Source organism: Nannobrachium achirus (assembly GCF_963921795.1).
Source record: "Nannobrachium achirus genome assembly, chromosome: 5".
Lineage (NCBI taxonomy): Eukaryota > Metazoa > Chordata > Actinopteri > Myctophiformes > Myctophidae > Nannobrachium > Nannobrachium achirus.
Genome location: NC_137814.1, coordinates 57,269,021 through 57,282,869, shown reverse-complemented (window position 1 = coordinate 57,282,869; position 13,849 = coordinate 57,269,021). Strand labels below are relative to the sequence as shown.

Sequence of the window (13,849 nt, the reverse complement as noted above, 5' to 3'; positions counted from 1 at the left end):
TCCCTGGAACAACCTATTTTTGAGATGGCGGGGTCCGCGGCCAATGGGGGTACAGGGGAAAAACTAGAAAATGTGAACTCATTTTACTATTTTACTTGTGGTTAATGATAAACATTGACAGACTTTGTGTGACCCTGCTAGTGATGCACGGGTCAGGGTTTTTTATGGACCGCGGGCCCCCGCAAATTTCATTTTCTGACCCAGCTCAGCTGCTCCGCAAGACGGCATCAATTTTCACAGCCCAGCTCAGCTCAGCCCAGCCCGCTGTCATTAAATACATGTCAAATACGTCTTTGAATGTGGATTTATTCCATCCATCACGGAAAGGCAGCCAATTCCAACCGTGCACAAACAGAATGGCATATTAGAGAAGAAACCTTCAGTGCCGATGAGCCGTTAACATGACGGCATGAGATGCTTATTTTAATTGACAACACTCCTGTTAGTATAGGGCTATACACACGGAGCCCAACGCTAATGTATCAAGGAGAGTTATTGCAGACCCAGTAGCCTAGTCACTGGTGCAAGACAAAATAAACAACTATGAAGAGAAAAGACCGAAATGTTTAAGTGCACCGTCAACTTTTTATCAGAGCTCTGTAGCTACTGACACCTCTCCCACAACAACAACAGCCAAGCCAGCAGAAGGTAATTAACCAGTCCACTCACCTATTGCTGCTTTCAAACGCTTACGCTGTGCATTGTTTTAAGTCACAGGAGCATGGTTTTCATATCATAAATTATGAACTTTAGATTAGTCAAAAGCTCGTGTCAGTATAATCCACGTGATTCCTGTGTACATCTTGTAGGCTGCAACAAGTAGCCCATAACAACACACTGGATTTCAAAATAAGACCCTCCCGTAATATGATTATATAGGCAACTGGTTTTATTTTTAAGTCTACTTACAGGAAGTAAATGGATTAAATTAGAATGACATGACACGTACACACCAGCGAGCGTCTCTTGACTTTCAAGGGACGCTCTAGACATGCATGGCTGCGAGCAGGGCAGGCCGCTTGGTGCACATTATATATTATTTGGACGGGAGTCGGGACCGCCTCAACCTGCCCCGCAAATAAAGTGTACATTTCTTGACCCAGCTCAACCCAGCCTGCGGGCTGACCGCGGGGGACCGAGGGTTCGGGCCGACCCTGCTCATCTGTAAATTGTTAAACAAAATGACATCAATAACTTCACTGGTTATTGAATAGAAAGCAATGTTTATTTTCCATTATTCTGTTTTATTTTGAACATATTGGCATTGGAACTGGACTTTTGGTGTCTATTTTTCTAAGCAAAATGCTGTATTCAGGGGAAGGGGGTACTTGGCTTCAGAAATCACTATAAGAGGGTGCTGCAGCCAAAAATGTTTTGAGAACCACTGATATAGAAGACATTTATGGAATCGGGTTCAAAACATTCAAAGATATGTGTCCTGTCCCTCCAGGCACCATCACGTCTCTGGACACCAGCGTGCTGCGGGCGTCGCTGCGTCCCGGCTGGGAGGACCTGGTGAGACGCTGCATCCAGAGGTTCCACCTGAGCAACGACGGAGACGCCTCCTACGCCAAGAAGCACCTGCAAGATGGTGAGGCTCTGGGCCCTGGGTACAGGGATTCACTGCAGTTATTGTGTGCTTTAACGATTGAAAAATAGCAGGTATACAAGCTCACAGCGTGGCACCGAGTGCTGCGCTGCGAGCTTGTAGATCTGCTATTTATTTATTTTTATCGTGAAAACTTGTGCATTTTTTAAATCCTTCTAAGGTTTTTTGAAAAACCTATTTTTCTATAAGTAAGGAAATGTCTGCGCGCTTCAGCCAACAGCCGGCAGAAGGACTCGTCGGTGCTCAACAAGGACAAATTATATCAAGGGTTCCCACGGTCATGAAATTCCTGGAAATATTTTGAAATTTAGAAAAATATTTTTCCAGTACTGGAAAAGTTTTGGAATTGATCAAGGGTCCTGGAAGTTCCTGGAAAAAATAACTATGCATTGTCTTTGGTTATTGATTGTGTTTATACCTCTGAAATGACAAATTAGACATTGGCCAAATTGTCAAATATTAGAGGCAGAAATAGTGAAAATAGCAGATCTACACGCCTCGCAACGCCTAAGAAAAAACTGATTTGAAATATATTTCCGGGGGGTGCAGGAAACACCCCCTTGGCATAAATCTATAAAGTCTATCTCTAATCCCTAAACCTAACTTCTAAATGTCTAATCCTGAACTTAACCCCAGTGTGTGTGTGTGTGTGTGTGTGTCTGTGTGTGTGTGTGTGTGTGTGTGTCCAGTCCTCACACAGGGCCACGCTCTCAGCCCGCTGTACCGCTTCTCCCTGTGTGACGGCACCGTGGTCTCTGCTCACACCAAGAGCAAGCTGCTGAGACACCCCAACAGCAACGAACCCCAGCTCTACATGTCCATACACATCCTACACAGGTAGCTCTACATGTCCATACACATCCTCCACAGGTAACTCTACATGTCCATACACATCCTACACAGGTAGCTCTACATGTCCATACACATCCTCCACAGGTAACTCTACATGTCCATACACATCCTCCACAGGTAACTCTACATGTCCATACACATCCTACACAGGTAGCTCTACATGTCCATACACATCCTCCACAGGTAACTCTACATGTCCATACACATCCTCCACAGGTAACTCTACATGTCCATACACATCCTACACAGGTAACTCTACATGTCCATACACATCCTACACAGGTAACTCTACATGTCCATACACATCCTACACAGGTAGCTCTACATGTCCATACACATCCTCCACAGGTAACTCTACATGTCCATACACATCCTCCACAGGTAACTCTACATGTCCATACACATCCTACACAGGTAGCTCTACATGTCCATACACATCCTACACAGGTAACTCTACATGTCCATACACATCCTACACAGGTAGCTCTACATGTCCATACACATCCTGCACAGGTAACTCTACATGTCCATACACATCCTACACAGGTAGCTCTACATGTCCATACACATCCTACACAGGTAACTCTACATGTCCATACACATCCTACACAGGTAGCTCTACATGTCCATACACATCCTGCACAGGTAACTCTACATGTCCATACACATCCTACACAGGTAGCTCTACATGTCCATACACATCCTGCACAGGTAACTCTACATGTCCATACACATCCTACACAGGTAACTCTACATGTCCATACACATCCTCCACAGGTAGCTCTACATGTCCATACACATCCTACACAGGTAACTCTACATGTCCATACACATCCTACACAGGTAACTCTACATGTCCATACACATCCTACACAGGTAGCTCTACATGTCCATACACATCCTACACAGGTAACTCTACATGTCCATACACATCCTACACAGGTAACTCTACATGTCCATACACATCCTACACAGGTAGCTCTACATGTCCATACACATCCTACACAGGTAACTCTACATGTCCATACACATCCTCCACAGGTAGCTCTACATGTCCATACACATCCTCCACAGCTCTGAGGGGCGGCATAGCTCAGGGGTAGAGAAACTGGTATTAGAGCACGAAGGGTATAAATCCCGAAGGGTTCCCAGTTCGAATCCGGGCTCCCCCTGAGTTAATGTCGAAGGGTCCTTGGGCAAGACTCTGAACCCCTAATTGCCTCCGGTGAGTAGGTTGGTGCCTTGCATGGCTTCCTCCGCCACCGGTGTATGAATGTGTGTGTGAATGGGTGAATGTAATGCACAATCTATGTAAAGCGCTTTGGATTAAAAGCGCTATATAAATGCACCATTTACCATTTACCATTCTGTCTGTCTGTCTGTCTGAGACACACACACACACACACACACACACACACACACACACAGACCATGAAGGACGTTTTACTACGGTGAAAGAAATGCAAATGCCCTCTTTCAATGCCATATCTGAAGGCGGCATTCAAGAGAAGTGTCTTGTCCAAACTCTCCTGAACTTGAATGCAGCATCTTAAGTTGAAAGAATTGCCCTCTCTGTGTAGAAATCCATGCCGTTACGCCACATCTCCAGTATGCACTTGATTATGCTTAGTTTAGTGTGGTATCAAGCACCGAAAATAGCCGACCTCCTCATGATTGTGAGCTTGGAGGTCTGCTATTTTCACCAAAAGGCCCCTTTAGAAATTTCAGCCCCTGCCTCTCATTCTCTGCACACGCGCGCAGCTGCGCACACACACACACGCATCCATTCATTCAGTGTGTGTGTGTGTGTGTGTGTGTGTGTGTGCGCGCGCACCCATGCGTGCGTGTGGTTGCGTTGAAAATGCCAGCTCACAGTTGGACACAATGCCAGCGTTGTGTGTCAGCTGTATGAAGCCTAGCTGTTAGACATGCGATTGTTTTCTCACTCCAGCATGTTGTGTTGTATTACTATTCTATCCTATCCATTCAGTTTCAATTCATCTAGTAATTAAGAAGTGTACTTATAAATATCGTTTAAAAAATTGAAACAACTCTATTTTATACTAAGTAGCACTAGAGTTCTCAAATTCTGCCCGAACCCGATCCTACCAGACCCGACCCGACATTTAGGGCCGGGTAGGGCCTAAAATGTATGCTAATTAGTCGGGTTGGGCCGAGCTTCGGGCTCAATGAAAAAAAAAAAAAAGAAGTGAGGTGAGCTTGTATGTCTGCTGTTCTCCGGAAGTGTCCCACATATAATTCTACAGTAAATTCTCACGGAAACAGGTGAATAGGGCCTAAAATGTATGCTAATTAATTGGTCGGGCCGGGCCTCGGTCCGGCCCAGTTAGGGCCCAGTAGGGCCGGGCTTACATTTTCAGGCCCTTTGAGAACTCCAAGTTCTCAAAAAAGGTGTTTTAGGGTTTTTTTGTTACACTGAAATGGTGTTATAATGAGCATGAGTGAGTGAGTACAGAGCATGTGTAGATAAGGTACAAATGAAAATGATTTTATTTTTATTTTTTTATTATTTTATTATTTTTCTCACAGGGAACAGAACGTTTGCGGTATGAATGCCGACGCCCCCGGTTGCCAGGCGACAGCCAATAAGCCAATGAGCAGCGGGGGCGTGTCCTCCGTGGCTCCGCCCCCCACCACCACGGCCGCTCCCTCCCCCGACGGAGCGGTCACCACCAGCAACGCCAACGCCAACCCGTCGGTGGTTTTGGCGCACCCTCATGGCTGCCCCTCGCCACACGGCGGCCATACCGCGCTGTCCCCTCGTCACCGCCAAAGCCCCGCCCACAATCCATCGTTCTCCACAGGGGGGCGCCACTCACCGGTGAGCAGCAGCAGCGGCAGCAGTGGCACTGCGCCAGGGAACGTTTTCAGCAACAGCTCCCTCAGTGCGCTGCAGGTAGGGGTGGGCGATATGGTGATAAATATCGATATAAAGTCTCCACGATATGACTTTTCAGAGATATCGTATAGATACAATGAGGGAGCCTTATAAAAAATCCTGTTGAATTGTTAATACAGAGATTCAATGCAGAATTCATTTAAACCTGCATTTTGGTCTAAATCAGCAGTTCTCAAACTTTAATATGTCACAGTCTCCCCTTAACTCTGATAGTGTACAAATGAAACCAAATTTGGTTTCATTTGTATACTATCAGAGTTAGACTTGTAAGGGTCAATTTAGACCTCCAAACGGAACCCAGAGTCCCTGCACTCCACTTTGAGTACCACTGGTCTAAATGGTCTCTTATGGTCCTTTTTCTTTTAGCTTTTGTTACCTTGTTGTAGGTGGTTGTACTGTTAAGTAACTTGAAAAATAACCATAAAAACCAACATGAAAAAGAATCGTGATAAGATTGTGTATCGTGGTACCCCTTGCAAAATATATTGTGATGATTGTGCATTTTTCCATATCGCCCACCCCTACCTGCAGGCCCTCAGCCAGGCACACAGGGTTTCCCAGGGCCTCGCGGAGGGGCAGGGTTCAGAGTCAGCTGACAGGAAGCTGCCGGTAGGCCTGCAGAGCCCCACGTCGTCAAGCAGCGGTGTCAGCAGCAACAACAACAACAACAGCAGGTAGGAAGCAGTTTAGAGAGATCAACTGGCTCCCAGTGGAATCCAGGGTTACCATGGCCAGAATGACCACGGTACATAAAATCAAATATGGCGAGGTCCCCACATTCTTAAAGAGATGTTTTACTCATGTAAGCGAAGTGCACACGCATTTCACCAGAGCTAGTGTGGCAGATGTGAGCCACCCGGCTTTTAAAAGTAAAGTGGGGGTTCATTTTCAACCAGTAAGCAGCTGACAAAACCTGGTCTTTTAGAAAAGGTTCCCCTATTAGAGGGTCATTAGTCTAAGGCAGGGCTCCCCAATAGGCGGCCCGTGGGCCATTTGCGGCCCACGGGGGGCTACTGTCTGGCCCACACCAACACCAGTAAGAGCAGCAACAACACTAGAATATCATCGTTGTCGGGTGGAAATCTCGTACCTCCAAATTTCTACGTTCTTTTGCAAATCATACAAGGCCGTCGCACAAAAGTAGTGAAAACAGCCGATCTACAAGCACACAACGTTGTAGATCGGCTGTTTTCACTAGTTTAAATCATTTTTAAAATGATAAATGCAAAACAAACGATTTTGGACATACAAGATTTTCACCGGACAAATGACGATATCTGAACTGTCGCTGGAGTAGCGGGAACGCCACCGTCGCCCCCTGCAATGTTGTGGCCCTCGGCTTGGTACCCTAGACATAATTCGGCCCTTGAGGAAAACTAATTGGGGAACCTTGGTCTAAGGAAAGACATGGGAGCACTTGTTGATATACAGTACATGTATGTGTCCATCCCTCCATCAGTCTGTCCGTCATGTCACGTCACACTTTTGGCACACTACTCTTATATCCGCCACCGTTGCCCTATCCATGACAAACTTTGCACACACACTCCTTGGCTGCCAAATCACAACCTCCACCCCGATTTCTCACATGCGCCACCATGAGGTTGCTTAATTTGTGTATACATTCGGCCTGACGGTCGCTTATCTCCCGATTAGGGAGTATTACTGGTATTGTAATTTGAATTTGTATTTTGACTTACCAGTAAGACTCCCTAATTGGGAGATAAGCGACCGTCAGGTTGCATATACAAACTTGAGAAGGCAATCGTAGCCAATCAAGAGGGAAAATGGGAAATGGAACAGAGTCATGTTGATACCGCTTTGTGTGATTTTAGGCCAAGATCTGTTGGAGCAGTGTCCAATATGTGTTTTGCAAAAGTCGGCCTTGATTTTAGGCCAAGATCTGTAGGAGCAGTGTCCAATATGTGTTTTGCAAAAGTCGGCCTTGATCTTAGGCCAAGATCTGTAGGAGCAGTGTCCAATATGTGTTTTGCAAAAGTCGGCCTGATGGTGGCGCTAGAAGAGGGCCATGTGAGAAATGAGGAGTGGAGGTTATGATTTGCCATCCAAGGAGTGTGTGTGCAAAGTTTTGCATTGATAGGGCCAACGGTGGCAGAGATATGACTAGGGCAAAAGTGTGACGTGACTTGACAGACTGACAGACAGAGCTTTTCATAGTAACTGCGACCTGACCTGACATTTTGTGACATCCGCGAATTGCTATAACATAAAGAATATAATCAACAACAGCGGCAGCACCAGCCAGCTCGCTAAGAACGACGCCAGCTCTGAAGACGCTCTCGGAGGTTCGGGCGGACGGGACGACTCTGCGTCACACGATGACGCTGCCGGGGACGCGGTGGGGGAGGAGCTTAAAGACCACCACCTCCTGCACGAAGGCCTGGGAGCCGGCGGTCCGCTGGGTGACCTCACGGACGCCCAGGCCCGCCTCCTCAGCGCCAAAGGTCACACCAAGCTGCTCCAGCTGCTGACCACCATCAAGCCCCCCGAGCACGCCGAGCCCTGCTCGCCACACGCCCAAGACCAAGACCCCGACGGCAAGGACCAGCACGGGGCGGGGCCGAACCACTCCAGCTCCTTAAAGGTAAGGCAACACTTCAAACATTTTGTCTTTTCTCCTGCAAACAAATAGTGACTAGTAGGACGACTCAGGGCGACAAGCGACCTTGCTTAAAGGGCCAGTTCACCTCTGGGACAACCAGATCTTATTTTAATGTTGTTTGGGACAAGATCAACACAATCCTGAGTTATTTTTTGTGTTAAATCTGTGTTTTGAGATATTTTAGTATTTCAGCATGAATGATGATGCATTTTGCATCAAATGATGCAACATGATGACTCATATGATGCAAAATGCATCATCATTCAGGCTGAAATACTAAAATATCTCAAAACTCAGATTGAACACAACAAATAAAACCTGGTTGTCCCAGAGGTGAACTGACCCTTTAAAGTCAGGCGTTATCCCTGCTCTGAGTATCTGACATCACTGTGATGTCACCTGTGATGTCATAGTGATGTGTTGAGCCTCAGTGAACAACAGTGTCAGGCGTTACACGTATACGTTACACGTGCCGGTTCTGACTGACTGTAACCTACAGTTGCAAAAATAGCTTTTTCACTATTTTCACTAAGTTGGTAACTTATTTTTTGCCCCCCTCCACCCCCCCTATTTCTTCCTGGAACGCCATCTGAAGGAGAAGCACAAGATCCTGCACAGGCTGCTCCAGAACAGCAGCTCGCCGGTGGAGCTGGCCAAGCTGACGGCCGAGGCCACCGGGAAGGACCCCGGAGGCCCCGACGCACCACCAGGGGGCGACAACAACAACAACAACAACAACATGAGCGCCTCCTCGGGGGAGTCGGCCACCAGGGGGCAGTCTGAGGGCCCCGGCAGCCCCAGGAAGAAGGACAACGCTCTCTTGCGCTACCTGCTGGACAAGGACGACAACGCGGCCAACGAGGAGAAGGCCGCCAAGATGGAGGCCGCTCTGAAGATGGCCGCCGCCGCCGTGAAGACGGAGAACCCTGACGACCCCGGGTTCAACCAGGTGAGGGAGGAGTTCTTTTTTTTAACAGCATTAACTGATCTTTTCCTGAAAATGTCCTGCAAATGCATTTTGTTTACCTGTTTTGCCTTTCAAATTCTTTAGCGTATTTTTGCAGAAATTCGCAAATGGCATTAATGCAGTGTTTCTCAACCTTTTTTCTGCATGGGCACACTTTTCATGTCCCAAGAATCCATGGGCACACCAACATAATACGGGGGTGTAAATATCATCACTGTCGGGAAGAAACCTTGTATTTCCAAGTTTCAAATTTGTACGTTTCTTCGCAAAGTAAAGCCTTGCTTCATTATACAAGGCTGTCGCACAACAGTAGTGAAAACAGCATATCTACAAGAACACAACACGTTGTGTGCTTGTAGATCGGCCGTTTTCACTAGTTTAAATCATTTTTAAAATGATAAATACAATACTGGCTTTCAAGCAGTTTCAAGGGGCACACTTGACCCTTCTCAGGGGCACACCAAAGGTCCCCAGGCACAGTGGTTGAGAAACACTGCATTAAGGAACCATTCCGTTCCCATTGAAAAGCAGAATCTAGTCAGAGAAGGTCATAACAATAGCAGAAATAGCTGATCTACAAACTCAATGTTCTGCAAATCCCCTGAAAATCTGCTGTCTTGCCAATGGCAGGGTGTGTGAAGTTTTGAAATGACACATCTGTAGAATAGTGGTTCTCAAAGTGTATTGGGTTCCAGGGGGTCCCCCAGGGGGTCCCCCATAGCACATTGTGTTAATAGAGAATCAATGTCATTTTAACCCCTTGATCCCTATTTTATACGTTGGCTATTCCAAAAAATAGCAGATATACAAGCTCACAGGACGTCACATCGTGCCTCGCTGAGAGTTTGTACATCTGCTATTTTGCAGTCCTTGACGACCCCTGAGACTCGAACAACTGCTGCCCTCTCTGTACTACACTGCACACATACATTACAGTATACACTGTGTGTGTGTGTGTGTGTGTGTGTGTGTGTGTGTGTGTGTGTGTGTGTGTGTGTGTGCGTGTGCGTGTGCGGGGAGGAGAGAACATTTGTGAAAAGAGGAGGAAAGAGAGTGAAAGAGAGAGAGAGAGAGAGAGAGAGAGAGCGAGAGAGAGAGAGAGAGAGGAGGGAAAGAGAAACAACAACTTACAGTAGCTTGCCAACAGCAGGTCACCCTGCCACTGTGTGTGTGTGCGTGCGTGTGTTGTGGTCATGTGACCAGCATGCAGAGCTGCAGTGTGTCTTACATCACATGACCTCATTAGCGCCGGCCAGCTATATTTAGCCCTTCCTCCTCTACTCATCAGCCAGCCAATCAGAGAGCTCCGGAGGATCAAACAATCAATCAAACTGTTTGAGCACTTATGGAATACAATTAAGAATTGTTTGAATTGAAATTGATTGATTTTTCTTTTCTTAAAACAATTAAAAAAATAGCAGATCTACTATCTCACAACATGATGCATTGCACCATCTTTTAAAAAAAAAAAATATTAAAATATAGTGAAAATAGAAGATCTACAAGTCCTCAACACATCACTGTGATCTTGTATTGGCTATTTTTGCAATTGTTCATACAAAGTAGTACATACAGTTGTAGGTTAAACAAATCTCTTTCTCGCATTCTCTCTCTCTCTCTCTCTCTCTCTCTCTCTCTCTCTCTCTCTCTCTCTCTGTGTATAACTGATCTCACAGACCAGTGAGTTGGAGGACTTCCTGGCAGACCTGCAGCAGAGACAGCTGTTCTCAGGTCAGCCTCCGGGAGGAGGAATCCCCTCCTCTTCCTCTTCCTCCTCCTCGCTCGCCCCTCCCCCTAACCCTGACTTCCTGCACATGACTGACAGCTCCGGCCACGCCCCCCAGCAGCACAGAGCCTACCCCCCCGCCCTGGGCCCCCCCACACGTAGGTTCCTCCTCCTGTCACCAATAGGCTATATGCACCGGCGAGCAGCCATATTGGAGACAAGTTGGGTCTCTTCTCACTTCCTTCCAAAAAAAGTATATGGAGATATGCTGTGAGAGCCCAAACATGCTTACTCAGTTATTCGTTAAACGTTATGTGAAAGTCCGATGTGGCCTCCATGTGGCCTCCATGTATGGGCATGTTAGATGTAATAATAATATTGATGACATCAGGGAACTCCATGTATGGGCATAAAAGGGATTCTGTTAGTGTGGTTCACAGTAAAGTCAGAGCGTGATGTCAGAGTGGCAAACCCATATAGACCGTAAAAAAGCGTACACGTACAGACAGAAAAAAAAGTGTACAGACGGAGTCATGATGTGCCGTTTCACATACTAAACTGCGACCTTTGGTCGCGATAAAATAATTACGAGAATCTCGTCTTTGGTGGTGTGGACAAAGGACAAATTGACAAGATTTCTCCTTGTTAGCATTGAATGAGTTAAAGGGATATTTCACTTTCATAAAACTTTTGTATCACTTTAACTGTTGCTCCCCTAATTTTCACAACTCCTCTGGCTTTTGTGTGCCCCCTCCCAAAGGTTTTTGTCGCTTGCCTCAATATTTAGATATTTGAAATGCATTTGAGCAAACACCACCGGTTACTGATATTATCCTTCTAATGAACATGTCGACCTTCATTTGTTTCGATTAGTTATTTCATTGCGTTAATATTTTACAACGTGTTATTGTTGCATTCCTGTACAAATGCCGGAAGTAGACTTGGAGGTTATAGTGTCAAACTCGAGGATGCGTGTCATTGCGCGCCTGAAGACAATAACATTAAGAATGTCTGAGAACAAAGCAGACTGTGATGGGGACCAAGGGACCGCCGTTGCCTGTCTGTTTGAGACGGATGACTGTGAAGAAGAGCTGGCTCATTTACTGGCTGATCTCACCAGAGCCTGTCAGGAGATTGGTATGATAACGTTAGACATTTAAAAAGAAATATTCAAAAAGTGTCATGATTTTTCAAAAATAGCATATCTACATGCTCGCAGCGAAGCACTCGGTGCTGTGCTGTGAGCTTGTATATCTGCTATTTTTCAATAGCTAAAGCATTTTTTTTTCCTTCTTCTTTTTTATTATTTTTCAGGTAAAAATCATCTAAAAATGAAAATGGCAGGTCTACAAGTTCACGCATTAACAATTTTCACTATTTTTGAAATAGGTAAAATAGGCCGACACATTCATTAGATCAGGGTTGGGCAATATGACTTTAATAAAATGAATGAAGGGCACCATGTTGTCAATTGAAAGAAAATAAGTTCGTTTTTCAGATCTTTTTTGTTTGTTTGTTTGGCTTTGTTTTTAATAACAAGATATTATTTAAAAAAAATCTCATTTTATTACTTGATAACTAAACATAATATCTTGTTATAACCAAATGAATCTATCACAATATAATGTGATTGATTATTGATATTTCTAAAACGGCTAGTTCCATTCCTTGATTCTGATTATCTGGTTGCCGTGGTATATGAGACTATAACCCACACCTTGAATCAGTTTATATCAAACCCAGGTGCTTTATTTCTTTCCACTGTGCCGTGAGGCTGAACTAGAGAAGCGAGCGTTTGATTTTCTCTCAAATCCTGCCGTGCGGGTGTTTCTAAGCACCGCCCGCATGCATAGGTTAGTGACTGAATGGCTCCGGGCGGGCTTGTAAAGGCGAAAAGCGCCTCTCAGCCGGTGTATACTACCCCGGTAACCACTCGCCTCTTGTGGCTTATTGCTTTAGTTTATGTTTAAGTTCTGAAATGGGTTGAATAAATACATTGACGTTGAAAATAAGACCGCTCCTGTCTTGCCAGCAGATTGTAACGGCTCCAGAATGGTCCACCAGGCTGGCCGGGGGGGAGGGGGTCCCCAGCAGCCCCACCCGAACCCCAACACCCCCAGAGCCTTCCCCGCTCCACCCAGAAACACCACCCCCTACCCCATGATGCAGCAGCAAGGCGCCATGGGAGGCCACAGAGGCATGGCCAATGGAGGTACAGTATGTTTCATGAAGATAATACATTGATGTTACATTACACAATTAGGGTTGTCAATACATAAAAATGTGTTATCAGATTAATCACAGTTTAGCTGTGATTAATTGCGGTTAAACACTATTCCTAAAATGCCAATTTTCTCTGTATATTGTTGTGGGAACGGAAAGATAAAGGACAGCAGATATACATATTACGTTTGTTTAATACCAGTAAGTAAGACTCCCTAATCAGGAGATAGCATTTGTACACAAATTGGTCTGTCTATGTTGATGACATGAATTTAGGGATACTGTGTACCACTTTGCGTGATTTTAGGGCAAAATCTGTAGGAGCAGTGTCCAGAAATTAGTTTTAATGAGTTTTTTTTACTGACTGACTGACAGCCGGTGGAGGTTTTGACTGACTGACAGACAGCCGGTGGAGGTTTTGATAGTAACTGCGACCTGATGGTCGAAATGACAAATGTAAAAATACAAATAAAACGGTGTGCTACTGAAGGAAATAGGGACGATATTACTGTCCTGGTGACTCCTCATCACTCATACTGACTCCTCATGACTCCTGCATACCCTCTATTATACACATTTATAATGCCTCATAAGCGCATTATAATGCATTATAAAAGTGCTTAAATGTGCTTGTGTGTAATGATGACATGTTGATTATGGAATACATTTCGATTAGCTGTTGCACTACTAAACCACATTGCAGCAGTGAAGTGATGCCCCGTCTCTCCCTGGTCTGCAGGCATGCTGAGTGGGGGTCCGGTGCGGGCTCCCATGCAGGGCTGGGGTCCCCAGGGGTCCCTGATGGGGCCCCAGCCTCTCCAGGGAGCGGGCAGGATGCAGGGGTCCAGTCCTGGTGGTCTGCCTCTGAGAGGAGCCAGAGCCATGGGCAACATGAACATGATGGCTGCTGGTGAGTTACTGATGGATGG

The 13,849-nt window shown here is 45.8% G+C and overlaps 1 protein-coding gene across 4 annotated transcripts in view; it reads left to right on the top strand.

Moving 5' to 3' along the window:
• The window catches only part of LOC308285519 (nuclear receptor coactivator 2-like), a 64,736-nt gene that overhangs the window by 36,163 nt on the left and 14,724 nt on the right, over nucleotides 1–13,849 (top strand). For 2 of the 4 annotated variants that reach the window (XM_080726296.1, XM_080726295.1), the window contains exons 8-16: nucleotides 1,451–1,591; nucleotides 2,299–2,446; nucleotides 5,012–5,378; nucleotides 5,913–6,055; nucleotides 7,632–7,986; nucleotides 8,600–8,953; nucleotides 10,648–10,855; nucleotides 12,733–12,909; nucleotides 13,660–13,830. In XM_080726296.1, coding sequence (XP_080582422.1) covers nucleotides 1,451–1,591; nucleotides 2,299–2,446; nucleotides 5,012–5,378; nucleotides 5,913–6,055; nucleotides 7,632–7,986; nucleotides 8,600–8,953; nucleotides 10,648–10,855; nucleotides 12,733–12,909; nucleotides 13,660–13,830 — 2,064 coding nt within the window. The remainder of the gene's footprint in view (nucleotides 1–1,450; nucleotides 1,592–2,298; nucleotides 2,447–5,011; nucleotides 5,379–5,912; nucleotides 6,056–7,631; nucleotides 7,987–8,599; nucleotides 8,954–10,647; nucleotides 10,856–12,732; nucleotides 12,910–13,659; nucleotides 13,831–13,849) is intronic. The other 2 variants (XM_080726297.1, XM_080726298.1) reach the window with 2 other exon arrangements.